General features: G+C 39.1%; 2 protein-coding genes across 3 annotated transcripts in view; one reads left to right on the top strand and one right to left on the bottom strand.

Annotated features, from left to right (window-relative positions):
• The window catches only part of slc47a1 (solute carrier family 47 member 1), a 14,373-nt gene extending 4,759 nt beyond the window's left edge, over window positions 1-9,614 (bottom strand). Inside the window, exons 1-7 of the mRNA XM_034890472.1 lie at window positions 9,197-9,614; window positions 8,769-8,870; window positions 5,697-5,765; window positions 5,424-5,572; window positions 4,744-4,786; window positions 3,863-3,907; window positions 1,957-2,054 (exon numbers count right to left, since the gene is read on the bottom strand). Of these exons, the coding sequence (XP_034746363.1) occupies window positions 1,957-2,054; window positions 3,863-3,907; window positions 4,744-4,786; window positions 5,424-5,572; window positions 5,697-5,765; window positions 8,769-8,870; window positions 9,197-9,403 (713 nt within the window). The 5' untranslated portion in view covers window positions 9,404-9,614. The remainder of the gene's footprint in view (window positions 1-1,956; window positions 2,055-3,862; window positions 3,908-4,743; window positions 4,787-5,423; window positions 5,573-5,696; window positions 5,766-8,768; window positions 8,871-9,196) is intronic.
• Window positions 9,615-12,564: 2,950 nt separating this feature from the next.
• Window positions 12,565-16,198, top strand: tmigd1 (transmembrane and immunoglobulin domain containing 1). Of its 2 annotated transcripts, none has more exons than XM_034890901.1 (6): window positions 12,565-12,705; window positions 13,761-13,845; window positions 14,002-14,292; window positions 15,083-15,370; window positions 15,475-15,578; window positions 15,667-16,198. In XM_034890901.1, the coding sequence occupies exons 2-6, from the start codon at window positions 13,785-13,787 to the stop codon at window positions 15,676-15,678; spliced, it is 756 nt and encodes a 251-aa protein (XP_034746792.1). In that variant the 5' UTR covers window positions 12,565-12,705; window positions 13,761-13,784; the 3' UTR covers window positions 15,679-16,198. The 2 variants fall into 2 exon arrangements, with proteins under 2 accessions (XP_034746792.1, XP_034746793.1); XM_034890902.1 differs by having other exon boundaries at window positions 12,580-12,703; window positions 13,764-13,845.
• Window positions 16,199-16,733: the final 535 nt, after the last annotated feature.

The raw sequence follows: 16,733 nt of genomic DNA, 5'->3' as shown, positions 1-16,733 counted from the left end.
GTCTGGGAGTAAACCTTGACCATTTAGCGTCCATGCTTGATATGGGAGGGGAGGGACAGACCTGACCTGACCACAGGGACCTGATTGGTTAAGTGGACTGCCTGTTGTATCAAATGTTTGTCCAGCTGGACCAGGATCAACAGAGCTCTTTCTTCTTTCTCTAGACTGCCTTCTTCTCTAAATAAAATAAAAACATAAAATAAACATCAGTGTACTGCTGGCTCTGTTTTATCAAAAAACAAATCTTAGATTAAAATACAAGCTCTCTGACCTCCTGTCCTCTTATTTCCAAACTCCTGGCTATGCCCTCAGCCCTCTCAGTGAACTGATCAGGGGAGAAAGAGAGATGTGCTTTAAATGCTACACGGCAGAGGATTTGAGGTATAGTAAGTGATGTTAATCAAATACATCTTTTGTCAAATTTAGCAAATATCTCTTCACGGTCACCTAGCTCTATATTTTCTGTGTGCACTGAAAAACTACACTACTGTACTACTACACAGTCCTGGCTATGTAAATGGAAAACAAACAGAATGGAGTGCAAGAGTCACAAAACACTATTCCAGCCAATCGGCAACAGTTGATGGTAGGGTTGGAGTTGGATTTGTTTGGCAGTTGAGTTCAAATATCAGCAATCTTTGCCCAGCATTGCTTACTGCACTTTTAACTAGTATATTTTATTGGTCATGATGGCACTTGATAGTCTGGCTATCACCAGACCAAGCCAAGCTTAACTGATTTGAGACTGAGCATTGGTCTGGGGAGTCTGTTCTATATCTTCTTTGCACAAGGGGCCATAGTTCTAATGACTCTGCACGCAATTGGTAGTCCTTCAACCAATCACACCAACAACCCAAGTGATGTAGAAGCGACAGCGGAATCAATGGGTTGCTGTGCTTCGGTGGCCGTTATGTTGAATGTAAACAAGAAACTGCTTGGTCGCTTCTCTACTGTCATTGTGTTAAACCTGACAATAGCACGGCAGGTAGATAGGCCAGTTTGTGACTGGTTGGTTGGTGAAGCAGGAGAGGTAAACGTGCAGGTTTCCAGACCAAGGGTTAAGACTTTCCTCTCTAAGTGTAGCTTTTATGGTGCCATTTTAATGCTACAAAGTACTCTCTTGCCGTTTCATTGACCTCCATTAATTTTGACATTACTTTGACAGCAAATAACTTTACATCTGAAGCGTTTAAAGACTATATTTGTACATTGTTTATTTCTATAGAAACACGAAAATGTACAAAAGGCTCCAGTACCTTGTACCTCACATTATGGCTCCATAGCAGACATTTTTGCACAAATAGGCTAACGCTTGTGTCATGACCAAGCAACTTGCTTTTGTGTAGGCGACAAATCACCGTATTGTCAGGAGAAGCTCGCAGACATACTTGTATTAGCTGTTTAGGTTTAATTACTAATGTTAACTAGCATTTTAGTTAGCAATAATTAGCCAGTGCCTATGTTATCTCCTAACACATTATGCCCTCCGTCTCTGCAAGACTGGGAAGGATTGAGATTTCTCTTGGCACAGCTACCAGAAGCATTACAACTTTCAGACAGGTTGCTCAAGTCACATCTACGTAGTCAGGCTCAGTTGGAGGCTGCACAGTAACGCTCAGCCCTCACTGGAAAAGTTCTTCAACTTTCCTTCACAGATCTCTGTCCAGAGCATCGGGATCTGTTGGTCAATTTCTTTAACTGTTTATAGTCTCCGTCCAGAGCATAGACTGTTATCAATATATATACAGTCTATGGTCCAGAGCAGCACAATCTGTTGGTCTTTAACTGTCTATGATCCAACTGCAGGGCAAAATCAAATCGCTGGCAGAGTGGGCGGGGTTTACCCAGTCTTGGCACTTGAGGCTTGATGACATTTTTTAACAGCACAAAATCCATCAAACATGACGGACGAAACATGATCTTACAAAGGTAAAAAGAAGCAGCATACACACTTACACCACACCCAACTCAAGGCTGAAGATTAAGACGTAGTTGGCCCCCAGGTTAAAAATGTTTGCTGCTGCCGCTGTGTACAACTGAGGTAGAATTATCCCCTGTCAGACAAAAAAGGCATACAATCCTTAATCAGCTATCCAATCTGAAGAGCTAATTTTCAAACTGCATGAATATTATTTATTTATTATAACATAAACAAAATATTTGGGAAAAAGAAAGCACTCCACTAACAAGACTATAGTAAGCCTAAACCAGCAGCTTGATTAGGCAGAGTGGTGCTTTGTGCTAAATGCTCATTTTAGCATGCTAACATGCTGAAAGTAACAACGCACATGTATAGCAATAATGTGTACCATGTTTACCATTTTAGTTTAGAGTGTTAGCATTGTCACTCTCCGATGTAAGTCGAGTGCAGATTTGAGTTGCACATGCGTCACTTTGCGATGAGTAAAGATGTGAGTTGCGAATGCATCACTTTGCAACAAGTAGCATACAAGATGCTAACAAGAGACTTCTGTAATGTCAATACAGTAAAAATGGACCTACTTAACTAAGTTCCTTCACTGCTGGCTACAAGTTAGCAATAAAACATAACAAGGTTGTCAGTTGAATGGTGTTTTGAGCTAACGTTAGCAATCAAACAACCATAGATAGCTAAAAGGTTTTTGAAATGACTGCTAGCTTAGCTACAAGCTAGCAATCAAACACAACAAAGGCTGTCACTCGAATGGCATTGTGAGCTAGCGTTAGCAATCAAACAAGATAGCTAAAACGTTTCTGAAATGATTCCCATTGTCTTTTTAGTTTTTATTGTTATTTTTATCGTTTGTAATGAGAAAATGTTATAACTTCATGGATTTGACTAATTTCAATATGACATGTTATGCTTTAAACCTTTAAAATCTGAGCATGCGCAATTTACATCTGCACTCGACCAGAGCCGATCTGACTCGACTCTCATCAGGTATGACGCGTTTAAATTTGAGCATGCACGACTCAAATCTGCACTCAACTTACATCGAGGAGTGACAAGCATATTAACATAGTAATATTTGTTAATTAGCACTGAGCAACTAAAGCTGAGGGTGATTAGATTTTCACATTGACAGATTACAATTTTGACCTGATGGTGGCACTAGAGGAAAACTTTCCATCACTGGATAATTTAATAATAATTTATACTGTTTAGTGATCCCCAGTGGTGAAAATTAAAATTTACACTCTGTTTTGTTAGTAATCCCTACACTAGGCCTGAAATCCACACACATGCTCAGGTCCTATTCATGCACAAATGGAGATATGTCAGAGTGAATGGGTTTCCAGTGCTGGACCAGCGCCCTGAGCGATTGGGGGGTATGGTGCCTTGCTCAAAAGCACCTGGCAGTGCCCAGAAGGTGAAGTAGCATCTCTCCAGCCACCAATCCACACTCCGGACTTGGCCAACGACCCTCCGGTTCCCAACCCACAAACTGAGCTACTGCCACCTCCAAATCAGAATCAAATCAAATCAGATCAACACATTTATAACAATTCATCCTGAGGGGGACATACATGTCTGAATCAAATTTCACAGCAATCTATTTACTTCACAGTGATGTGGGATAGGTCCAACAATATGAGACATTTTACTCAAAACCATTAGAGGATGGTCATTGAGATCATTAGGATGCAATGTCTTGGAACCATAAATGTCGGTACGAAATGTTTCAAAATATTTATCCAACAAAACTGCTGACTTTGGTTTCAGCACCACACTGTCTTTGATGTAAATACAGATATAAAGACATGAGGATATTTACTCTCTTTTTACCATTGCAACCATTCCCTGAATTTGTTTTGGGGAAACATATTGCAGTCCAATTTTTAAGGCTGGGAGACGTGCACCTGTTTTCTCCTCTGAACTTACTTGGTTTTGTAGGTAGGCAACTTGCAGCATGTGCAGGAACATGGCCTGTAGGGACGAAGGGGATTTATTTTTTAAATCAAAATGGTAGACCTCTCAGGATTCTCAAACACAACTTGGTAGCTACTTTTTCCTCTGCATGCCTATTTGTTCTAAAATACTTATTCATTTTTAAATGTTGATATGTTGCGTGTGAACAGGGTGAGCATGCATTCTAATAATTTGATGAAACATGGATGAAATATATTAATGGAGGAATATTTCAATTACCTTAATCAATCTAACTCAATTACCTCTGTCAAATTAAGGAGGTAATGTGAGTAAGCACAACATGATGGAGAGTTGATATGTCTTTTTTTTTTTTTTTTTTTTTTTTACTCTGTAGTTTGACTATAACCATTGAAAATGTCCGGACTGTAGGCATTTATTGTTTTCTAGATGTGTCCATTTACTTTTTTTGCCATTTTGTTTTGAAAAACCTATTGTTGTCTGTCTGGCTGTTACTGTAAAGATGCAGCTACTCTTGCTTTTTCTTAACTACTTTGATTTTATGCACTGGAGAGGTAATGGGGAGAATTGGATGGAACAGGATTATTTTCCAAACAGACAATGATCTGGCTTCTGGCACTGTTGGAAAGAATTGTAAAGTAAATATTTCACCACAGAAACATAAAATTTTACCACGTGTTTTACTATTATATTTAGTTTTTAAGATATTTCCTATTTGCTACCTCACACCCTGCAGGCATCAAGCCATTTAAACAACCTGTTTTTAATACAGAGCTAATAAGATATCCTAATGTGCTAATCATGTAGCTCAAGCAGCTGCAGAATATTGCAAAAAACATTGACTGATTGACAGTGTTTCAGTCCATGGCACTCACTGGAACAGCTGGTAGAAATGCTATCACATAGAGCTGGGCAATTCTGAAAGAAAGACAAATAGGGTAATATTAATGTAGTAGAGCAAACATACAATCAATTACTTTCTACTCTGACATGCCCCTCTTTTTGTAAGTTTATATGCAGTATTAAAAGGGTGCGTTTACATTAAATGTATGCTTTGTTGCTTTAAATTCTCAAAATGATAAGTAGAAAAACAGGAATCTAATCCATCCAGGTGTCTAAAGCTGCATATATTCACACATATACACAACATACATAAATGTACATACAAAACTGAACTCAAGCGCACCAACAAAAACCTCTGTACACAATTGTCTGGATATAACAATACGATAAATAATACAGAAATCAGTAACACCGCTGGTAAGAATAACAAACACGACATTAAAGATAAAGATATGTTTTTTCAACCTAACACACACACACACACACACACACACACATAAGGGTAATACTATGGGGAGATTTGTCCTTAAACAACAAAAAGAAACAGAAAGAAGGCTGCTCATTTCCTTTAAGTCTTTAGGGTGCTACCAGACTGGAGTGTCCATGGCAATGGTAATGGCAAAACAACCTTTAGAAGCTGCACTGTGTGGGTTTAGTTTAGGACTTAGCTTAATATATGCAGTTTATATAGTTTAAGAAACTGTTAATTTACCTTGCCACCTCATTCTCTTGGTACAAGATGAGGAGCAATTTCTGAGTGTTGATGAGAAGACCCCAACAGGGCAGACAAAAGAACAGCAGGATCAATGTGCTCCTTTGGAGAATAACTCCCACACGTTTCATGTTCTCACTGCCGAATGTCTGCAAGACACAAAAGAGACAAAAGAGAACAGAATCTGATGACATAGGTTCAAAATGTAGACTTGTCTGTATACAACACACAATGCACATTGTGAAATTACAATAGATAATGTGGTTTGCTCACCTGAGAAATTAGTGTGTCACAAGCCAAGGCAAGGCCATAGCCTGTTGCAGTTGTGGTTATTGCAATGGTCTGAGAGGTGGAGCATCAAAAACAAGACAATCAGAGAACAAAAACTGTAAACTTTAGTTATAAAATGTTGCTGTTTAAATGTCTTTTGTACATTGTCCTTTTTTGTTTATGTATAACTCTGAGTAATATGTACATTAATTTGATTCCGCAACTAATAAGAATGTGGTGTCTTAGTCCTTGAAACTATTTGATAGTTGCCTCAAGGGTGGGAAGCCCATGGCTAAAAAACAGGTGGATTTTAAGGAGCTTAGCATTTTCATTAAAAATGTATGTGGCAAAATTACTTCAAAAGGAGAGAGCAGCAAAGCCTACCGTGTGTCAAGCAGAGTAGGGTTATTGGAAGAATTAGTCTGAGACATCGTGGCAGAAGGAAGTTGTAGGATTGAGAAATCTAATTAGATTGACTGTTGCAGTCTGTGAATTGCTGCTATCTCTCTAAAATCTAAACCTAAAAGTAGGAAGGGATCCCGCCTGCCCCATATGATTTTACCCCAACATTTCAACTGGCTATTTCACTTCAGTGTCACTGTATCCTGAGTCTCAGCTCAGTCCGTTGTAATCTCAAAAGTGAGCATGGATGCCCTGCACTGGGACATTAAGGAAGAGGCTACACTCCAAAATTAAAGCCACACATCGCACATACACTTGTCTAATACAAATGCATTCAACTACAGTTAACATTCAATACACCTCACACAAGAACCCCCCAAATATTGCACATCTACCATAATACATTAGACTGATCATAGATCTCAACAATTCTAAAAGACTGTTTAAAGATGTGTGTTGTCTGTGTGGTCTTAAGGTGCTAAAAACGTTCTAAACTTCTATCTAATCAGCTGTCATTTTATTTTCATGGTTGAATCCAAAGTTTGGCATTTTTCAATCAGATTCATTTGTCCATTAAATATATCATTTTGCGTATAATGGGAAAGGGTTAATACACCCAGTCCCACTGTTAATCAACAACCCAGTCTGCAGCTTGATGCAAGTGTCAGCCATTTTTTGCTCATTGCTTTTGTTTGCAGGTCTGTAGTTCAGTGCCAACTGTTTCACGATTCTCACAACACGATTCTCACTAACTGTAGGCACTCTTAACATGCAATGCTCTCACAAATATATTCTATTTTCCCAGTGCCAAATGGCAGACAGTCAAAGTAGAATTGTGATAAAAAAGAGTTCAACTTAAAGCAAGCCAAAGAGAGCCAAATCAATCAATCAATCAATCAATCAATCATGTGTGATTAAATTAGTTGTCTTTTTGCACTACGTTTCTGCTGCTGGCCTCAGGTCTTGCAAAAGAGATCTTAAACTCAATAAACTTACACACCTTAAAAAATAAAAATTAAAAAATCCAATGGATTTCCATGGTACTTTTTTGGAGGACGTGTATGTTATCAGCTGTTTGACAACATAGTAGCATGATGCCATGTGATACCACCTCCTTAACACATGCTGGTCATGCAAACCAAGAGGGTTGCTTCCATGATTTTGTACCGGTCTGGGAAGTTGAATACAAAACAATAGAGTTTGCATAAGTGGAAGCAGCAATGATCTCAAGGATGACAATATCCCAAGCCCTGAGACTCAAGGTGTCCCTCAAGGTTCAATGTTAAATTATGATGTGGATGGTTTAACGAGTATGATTCTTTTGTGAATCAGCTACTATGGACCTCAGGAGTAACCAGTCCTAAACCCAACTAAGCGCTATTGACAAGATCTTTTCACTCAAGCATGCCTTACCGGGTAGGCTGATCTGCCCCAGTGGGACATTCCCTGCAGGCTACGCTCGTGATTCCTTGGAGAATTGGCACTATTGGCACAATTCTCACTGTGGAAGACGTTATTTGGATAATTGGAATTCTGTAGGTGGGACCCCTGATCATCGGCCTTGGGGTCTCCCTGACTTATCATAAAATTGGTAAGACAGCCGCCAGCAAATTTACCCACAAGCTGTCTGTGGAACTTAAAGAGTGCTTACATGGAGTGATTGAGAGGATGAAGGTTTTACATCCGAGGGCTGACCAGGCCAGTGAACTGTCTAGTAACATCTCAGACCGGTCTGGGGAAGCGCGGAGGGCACTTCATGATTTGGATGCACGTATGACGCTGAGGGCGAGTGGAATTGATTGACGGACATTGATTTGGACAAATTCCGCTGAATCAACCTAATTTGGAGTGTGATCTATGCCCCCCCCCCCATCCTTCACCCGAGCGGGTAAACAGCCTGCAGATGCACTACTATCTACTCCTGTGCATTGTCTTATCTCCTCAAGTCCAGATGAACTGAACTCTCTAACAACTTGGACAGTCTGACGCTTCATATTACACACACACACACACACACACACACACCTCTCACTCCACGCTTCTATCTGACTGCCTCAGTCTCTTTTTGTTTGTTTTTCCCATCCTCCCGAGTCAGCATTAAAAAATCCTTCATGTATCCACATGTACCGTGTGTAGTCTTGTGCCTTATGTTGTTATGTTGTTATGTCTTGTCAATACAAGATACAATTATCTTGCTATCAGCATAAATCCTTTTCAGAGTGTGTGTGGCTTTGGATAGCTGCGGCCCGGAGGCTCTATCTAAACTGCATTTTGTTGCTTTGTACCTGTGTAATGACAAGAAAGTTGAATCTAATCTAAACTATGTGTGTTTATTTAGCATTTTTTACATCTCTCCACTCTGTGGTGTTTGGCAATCTGTGTCGTAAGTGTATACATTTTTTTCTGTTTGTGCAGTTGACATGGCAGGTGCTGATGTGAATATATTTGTCTTTTTGCACCCTTTTGGAGCATAATATCACAGTGTTGCCAAATCACTTTGCCAGTTTCGTGTTAAAGGTACAGAAAATGAGCATCATCATTCACACACACACACACACACACACACACACACACAAACACAAACACACAGATACAGATTAAATAGAATTGTTGTAACAGTTAAAATGAGCAGCAGGTAAAATCAATTAGTCTACAAAGATTTAAAAATTGTACCGATGAGGCAAGTGCATATCCAGCCAGTTCAGCATTGCCAATGTGACCACAGAATATGGTGCTAATAAAAGGCACGAGAAAGTACAGAATCCGGGACAGCAGCTGTAGAAACAAAGAGAAAGATCTGACAGCCTATCTGACTACAATGCAGCAAACTATTGGTATTACTGTAACTGGGAGCAGCAATGTGAAATTACCAAGCACAGACAGGTTTGCTCTAAGCTACACTATAGGCACCATACTATTTTAATTGCATACTGTGCATATATTGCATAACTGGAAATTGATTGCACTGTTGTGCTCTTTAACATTGCATGCATGACAGTATTTCTGTAACCAATACATATAGGAACCAAATGTATTACAGTCGTGGCGTTACATGAATAACATGCCTCCCCCCACCAACACTTCAACTTTCCCCTACTCACCAGTGGGCCCGTGAGCCTTAATACTTGGTAGAGTTCTTCTCTGTAGGCCAGTGGTAGCCAACGTCTCACACACGCACACCTAAACAATTTAGAGCTGACAGCCGCCTCGTCTCCCTCAGTCCCTGCCATCCTGGCAACAGAAAGCCCAGCAACGTGTCCTGCACCCAAGGAAGGGTGTGCAGGTTCCAGGGAACCCAGCTTCTCCATTCAAACACAGAAAAAGAAGAAAGAAGGGAAAGAGATTGGAGAAAGACAAAACAAGGCGGACAAGGAGGGGGGGTAGTAGGGAGGGAGAGAGGGAGTGTAAGAGGGGCAGTCGGCCTATCTGGGTTCAGAAATACAACACATGCAATGCTTACAGTAAAAGTTAGTGATTGAATAATCTGGTGTGAAGGGAGTTAAGTGAATGAACAAAGGAAAGAACACAGTGTGTGTGTGTGTGTGTGTCTGTGTGTGTGTGTGTGTGTGTGTGTGTGCGTGTGTGTGTGTGCGTGCGCACGCACTTGTGTTTGCAGTTTTACAAACTTAATTACAGTCGCAATCTGGTGAAGAATGCCCATTTGTACAGTGCACACAAAAAGCTCTGACGGCATAAACTCTGCAGGCTTAAATTAATTACTTACAGTGAAGCCATGCTGTTTATTTCTGTGTGTGTGTGTGTGTGTGTGTGTGTGTGTGTGTGTGTGTGCGCGCATGTATTGCCAGTGGATCTTATCTGCTTTTGTACTTCTTTGTACTTTGCTTACAGACTTTGTCCCTGGGGTCAGCATCCTTAGGTACTTGTCACATAAACATGTGCACACAAACCTGCACTTGGCAATTTTCTTCTGACTGAATAATGAAACGTAACCAGTACATTCAACTTATATGTTAACACTAAATGTGACTGAGTAACATTTTGGTTTTAATTATTGATATTTATGTTTATCTAAAGAGGTCACAAGCACAGCTATCAGCTAACGTGTTGTAGCTGAAGAGGATATAGGTTTGAATGGTGAGAAACAAGAGATCCTTGCATGAGTCTATCTGGTACATACATTACTAGGTAGTCAATTGTGCAACTTCACATAAAGATCACATTCTTCTCCCACAATGTTGCAATTGCTGCTAACCTTTAATCCTTGATCTGGCCCTACACATGAGTCAAGCTGCCATAGTTGAATATCATGTGCTGATTATGGAATAGCTAAAGCTTATAATGATAAACAGCATGACTTTTTTGTCTACACTCCTGAGACTTTTTTCTTTCCTAACTGTCCCCGTGTACTGAACTGGGAAAAAGGGTGTCCAAGTATGCTGCTCCCTCGGCTTGGAGTTACAGTTACAAAGCAAACTGAATCTTCAATAGAAGGTTTCATTGCAGACATTTAAAGCCGTTATAAACGACTTGGATGCCGGCACATCTGGCTGTAGAAGTTTCAAATGTTGAAGTCTGTTTTTAATACGTTATACAACTATAGTCTGTTCTTGTGTCTCCATTTTAAGTTGTATGAAACCATGTTAGTTGTGCTGCTGCTTGTCTTGGCCAGGTCACTCTCGAAAAGAGATTTTTAATCTTACTAAGTGAAAAAACGTTCAAGCAGAGTGCAGTCACTGCTACTTTGTTTTAACCTCTGTTTTCTAGTACATTTGACTGTTTCTAGATATATTTCACCAAAATTATATATTTTTCATGACAAAGTTATTTAATTATATGGTAAAATGTAAAATCAGATAACTTATCTCAATGTTTACCCCCTTATGTAGCCTACTGCATTTTGGCTTTTCAGGATAGAACAGAATTTTATTCTTTACATTAAATTTAATAAATCTGAATGAAAGAGTCCATTTCTTTGTTGTAGTCAGAAGAAACAACTGTTACCACTTCTTCAAACACAGTACCAGTGGGGGGTCAGATCATTTACACTTCTTTATACAAAACTGAAGTGTATTGCTTTAGTTAAAGTACAACATTAATATCAGCAGAATGTACTCACAGTATTACTTACTTATAGTCCCTGTCAGTGATGGACTGCATTGATATGTTTTTAACTTTTACTAATGCATAATTGTATTGCAACGTAAAAGCAGCATTTAATTGTTGTGCATAGTTACTTATGATAAGGCTAATTCCAACCATCATATGTGCTGTCAGTGTTAGGGTTACCTTAGGGTTACGTTAACTAAGTATTAAGTGCAATTTTTACTTTACTTTATATGATACTTTATACTTCAACTACATCATATTTGCACTTTTATTTGAGACTCACAGTTACTTCTACACTACTACTCTACCCAGTAGTATACACGTACCTCAAATTGGATCCACACTGACCTTTTTGCAAAAGCTTCTGTGCAAAGGAACTGCAGGTATATGAAGTGGAGTAAAAATTACTGTACCACCCTAAAATGGAGTAAAAGCACGAAGTAGTGAAGCATCTCAACACCACCAAAGCACTGCTCAGACACCACAGTAGTATTACAATGAAATATTTGTAGGTGTACTTGAGTACTTATTGAGTAAATGTGTTAAGTTACTTTCTACCACTGGTAACCAGAGATGGGAAGTAACGAAGTACAAACACTTTGTTACTACAAGCTACTCAAGAAGATTTTTCAGAAATTTTCACGTTAGTTTACTTTTTATTTTTTTGGCAACCTTTCACTTTCACTCCTTACATTTTAATACAAATATCTGTACTTTCTACTCCTTACATTTTAAAAAACTGTCTCGTTACTTAAGTTGGGTACTAAAGGTTGTCTATCAGGTGTGACTGTGAGTGCATGTAGGAGAATAGCGCGGACACGCGCCTCTTACACAAAAAAGTGAGAGAAAAGCATAAGAGACAAGCTGTCCGGAGGATAACCAGTTGAGATGTGAGCGTCTTTGAGAACATGGTTCTACTTTCACATTAAGACATTAAACAATATAGATAATGTGAATTTGATGTTAAAATACAACACAATGATTATAGAATCAAATAGGGTTCATTCATCTTGAAGATTGTTCTTGGACTGTTTCCGCCTTTCCTTTGGTTTTCCCCCAGGTTTTACATAATCGTTAGCATCCTCCGGCCCTAGACACAGTAGGGGCATAACATACACAGAAAATTGGCAGACAGTGACTTGTTTCCTAAAAAAGTGTCTTGTGGGCTTTAACAACCCTCAATAATTAAAAACTAAAATTTAAAGAACCCACACTATGTGCCTTTGAATGCTCACACATTCAAGACGTTTTAGTGCCACTGTAATGACTATAGCCAATAAAACATTTTCCTTGCGTTTGCGCATTATAAGTATGAAACAATAAAAAAAAAATCAGGGGTGGGAGGATTGAAAGGGTGTTGGCACAAACAGGAAAAGGAGAATGATGAAAAAGTCACTGAGAAACTGTGAAGAAAGTTATAAGAGTGTCCTCGTGTGGATCTGAAGCATATAAGAGCTAGAGGTTAGAACAATCCTCCACATCCTCATGTTTACAGGGAGAATACAGAAAACACGGACGAGAAATAAGAAGAAATAATCATTGTCAGCTAAGGGGTAACTGTAAGTGCTATCGTACATTTTATTCACATGTTTTATGTTTAATTTAAGGGTAAACCCAGAGAACATTGGTACTGTGTTGCTGTTATGACTTGCTTCTAAAAAACAATAACTCTTATTTTTCTTTTAAGCAAACCACAATCACATATTTTGGCTTTTAACTTTAATAAGTGTGAGCAAGTACAAACTAAAATGGATGTTTTTATCCAAAAGGATGATTTTACCGCAGATCTAACAGGCAGCTGTTGCAAAATTCAGTCTTTGAAGTCTTGTAAAACACTGGGGAGAACATGATCTATGTAATAAAAATGGTTTCCCTTTCTTGGATACAATATTCTGGTAACATTGATTTTTCTGCTAATTCTTATGATTTGACAGATATTTTAAATTGGATACGACAAATGCAATTGATGAGTTGAACTGTACCAAACGTGCTTGTGTGTAATGTTGAAAAGCATAACAAAAATCCATGAAATGGCAGGATTTCACGAAAAACAATTGCCTTGAAAAGCCTTTTCAGACTTTGTACTCTTAAACCAACGCTTGAAAATGTTTCATTATCATCTTAATTCATCACTCATGCACATTTGAATTCTTGAATCAAGTATTCTCTAAGCCTATTGAATAATTTGATTGTTTAGGGCACCAGAGAAGGGTTTGGCCTGCAAAGAAACTTAAATTGACTGAAAGGAGGAAGTAAATTGGAAATGTATAATGTGGCTAAAAACAAACGATTAATGTGTTAAGTATTCTTGTTTTTTGTCACAGATGTTAGTAGTCTAAGAAGGAGAAAAACAATTCAAACTGCTTTAAGTAAACCATGGAAGACATTGCGAAAGGAAACACAAAGCAATGTAAAAACTTTACATACTGCAGATTTAAATAATGCTAACAAATGACAGAGTCTGTCACTGCTGCATGTCTGGAGCTTCTTTTTATTTTTGTTGTTGAAAACTGCTGGACTTTTGGTCAATGTTGATTAAATGAGAATTTTGAATAAATTATTTATTAATGCTCTTTTAAATGATCTTTTCCTCAATAGCAGGTCTATCCGAGGACGGGTAAAATGAAGTTGACCCGACCCCTTCTTTTCCATCTACTCCTGTACTGTGCAACCCAGACATTAGGTAAGCCTGTTTGAAAATCTGGTCACCAAGAATTGAATTAGCCTCTTTTCTTATTATTATTCCAATAAAAGATTTTGTTGTGTGCAGTCTAAGTTGTTACTGCTTCAGTCAGTTGTCTCTTAAAGTCTCAACCTCCTCCCCCCTTTTTTTCTTAAGGTGTCAAGATCCAGTCTGTCCCAGGAGTCAACAGTGAGGGTGTTATACAGACAGAGCTGGAGAAGACTGTGTCTCTGGTTTGTCAGTCTGACGGCGACCATGAGAGTCAGTCTGATGAAGAGTTGGCATGGATGAGGAATGGTGCTGCCGTCAGTCTGACAGAGGAAAATAAAAAAGGTCAGAGCAGCGTGTGTGTTACACCCATCATCTATGAAGACAATGGTGCCACTTTCACCTGCCACCTGAGCAAAAACGCCACAGTTACTGCCTCAGTCACCCTGAATGTCACATGTGAGTACCTTCAACTGAATGTTGTAATTATGTTAATAATTGTACTACTTGTTATTGATAACTTAAAAAAAGCTTTTGGGTCAACTGTCTTTAAAGCCATGCTAGAGATGGCAATGTTAGTCCACCACTTTGGTCCACAATCAAGTATCCCAACATCTATTTAATGGACTGCTGTGGAATTTTGTACAGATGTTCATGCTTCCCAGAGGATGAGCCCACTGATTTTGGTGGTCCACTGACTTTTCCTCTAGTGCCACTATCAGCTCAAGATTTGTGAAATGTTATCCCCATCTGTCTCAGCTCTACAGTGTGTGTTTCATCTTGCATGCATGCTAACAGTGAACGTGGGAACCCTTACTCACTAAAGATCAGCATGTGAGCATTGTCACTGTGAGTGTGCTGATGTTAGCGAGCCTAAGCACAGCCTCACCGACCTGCTCGTGTGGCTTGTTAAGCAACAGCTGCAATAACAAACTGAGGAAGAAGAAAAAAACAAGATTAAGAGTCTACAGGCACTCTCAGGCTCTTAGGCTTCTGCTTAACACTGTTTACCATGTTCTTCATCTAGGTTTAGAGGGACTGTTATTAGAATACATCTTCTGGGAACCTCAAATGCCTGTACAAAAAGGCATGGCTATCCTTCTGTAATAATACCTCTTACTAAAAAAATTTCAGTTAGGACCAAAGAGGTGGTTCAACCAACAAACTGACATTGCCATCTATAAAAGCATACCGTTAGCATTGTTAAAACTGCTGGCTGCGAAATACAATTGAAAATGTTCCTCTTCAGATCCCCCACAGCTCTCTGGGTCAGAGGAGGTTGCAGTAGAAGAAGAGGCAGTGCTAGTCCTGCAGTGTGATATCTGGGCCAATCCACCTGTATTTTCCGTGTCTTGGAAACTAAATGGGAGCACAGTGGATCTATTAGCAGGTGGCTTCTCGGTGACCAATGACGGCCTTACAAGCCGGCTAACCGCCAAGAGAATGAAGAAAAACTTGCATGAAGGCACGTATCAGTGCAGAGCAGAGTCCCCCATCTATGGAGGACACAGCAAGCAATTCATTGTTGCAGTAACAGGTAAGTTCACACAATCAGTGCAATCAACACATGAAATAATGAATCAGTCAATGATATAAAGTAAGAAAAAGTGGGTTGATCATCGTCTTCTCCCTCATTTGTAGAAAAAACCTTGAAGGTACCACTGATACCCATGATAGCAGGCTTAGTGGTGGTGTGCCTTACTGCACTTCTTGCCATTGCTTCACGGTGGAACAAAATTAGACAGGTAACATGCAGAACACACTTACATTCAGAACAAAGCTGCTGACTCATTACAAACTGAACCTCCTAATGCTTCATTTCTCTTTTGACAGTGCTGCAAGTAGGTTGTGCTCACAATAACCGATCTTCTCTACTTCAACAAATGAGAGAAGCCATGAAGACATCATGACTCCGTTTTTTTGTGATTGATGACTGTGATTACACTTTTATCATATTTGACATTCAAATGTGAGCTTGTTTGCTTTCATGCTGAGAGTTTGAAGACCAATACAACTCTTCTATCGGTCTGTTAAGTATTGGGTAACATTCATCCAGCAGATGGTTAGCTTACCAGCTGCTGGCAGTAGCTTCACATTTATCGTATATGACAAATATGAAGCTACTGACCAACATAAGGTTCTTCTCTTGGCAAGTTAAGCAAATAAGCATTTTTTCCCAAACTGTGCTATAAAATCAAACAACAAAATGTAGCATGAAATTTATTGTATTCTCTGTTGATTATGGCAGAGTGATCTATGAAGTTTGCATTAGGAATTTAAGACCATCCTTACATTTTTTACTTTTGTGTGAGGCACCACAGCCGGTTTCTTGTTGTCTTTGCAATGAATGTGCTTGTTTTTGTGACCTTGGTCCTTGGTTTCCACATTTGCACTGAACTTTAACTCCTGACTCAACAATACAACCAAGACTTGTTAAAATCACGTTATACATTTACTCTTATTGAGAATAATGGACACAGACTTGCAGTAAATGAGGGTCAAGGTCTAGGTTGTTGCACTATTACCAACAGAAAAACTTTTAACAGGTTCACATAAAACAGCCCAGTGCCCAATTAGGATGGTAATATGTTTGACAAGAATTCCCAGGTGTGCACAGTGAAGTGGTTATCTAAGGTGGAGATACAGTAGGTCAGGTAATCTGAGACTACGGCAGCACCTTTGAATCTGTAGTCAAGAATTGACTTATTGGTTGTTTCAAGTGTCAGACTTGGCAGTTTGCAACAATTGTGTCCAGAGGTAAGTAATTAGTAATAATACTGTAAGGTCTAATTTATCCCTTTTGGGAAATTCACAGAGGTTTCTATGTGCTAAATAAATGCAAAAATTAGAATGTAAATGTTTCAAAAAGCTCTGGTTTGCTTGCTAATTGACATGTCTAA

The sequence above is a fragment of the Etheostoma cragini genome, chromosome 13 (assembly GCF_013103735.1).
Source record: "Etheostoma cragini isolate CJK2018 chromosome 13, CSU_Ecrag_1.0, whole genome shotgun sequence".
NCBI classification, from domain to species: Eukaryota; Metazoa; Chordata; class Actinopteri; order Perciformes; family Percidae; genus Etheostoma; species Etheostoma cragini.
This window is presented reverse-complemented; position numbering and strand designations above follow the sequence as displayed.

Coding starts and splice junctions, on each gene's coding strand:
- tmigd1 (XM_034890901.1), top strand. CDS start 13,785: ATGAAGTTGACCCGACCCCTTCTTTTCCATCTACTCCTGTACTGTGCA. Junction 14,293..15,082: donor AGTCACCCTGAATGTCACAT/GTGAGTACCTTC, acceptor GTTCCTCTTCAG/ATCCCCCACAGCTCTCTGGG. Junction 15,371..15,474: donor ATTCATTGTTGCAGTAACAG/GTAAGTTCACAC, acceptor CCTCATTTGTAG/AAAAAACCTTGAAGGTACCA.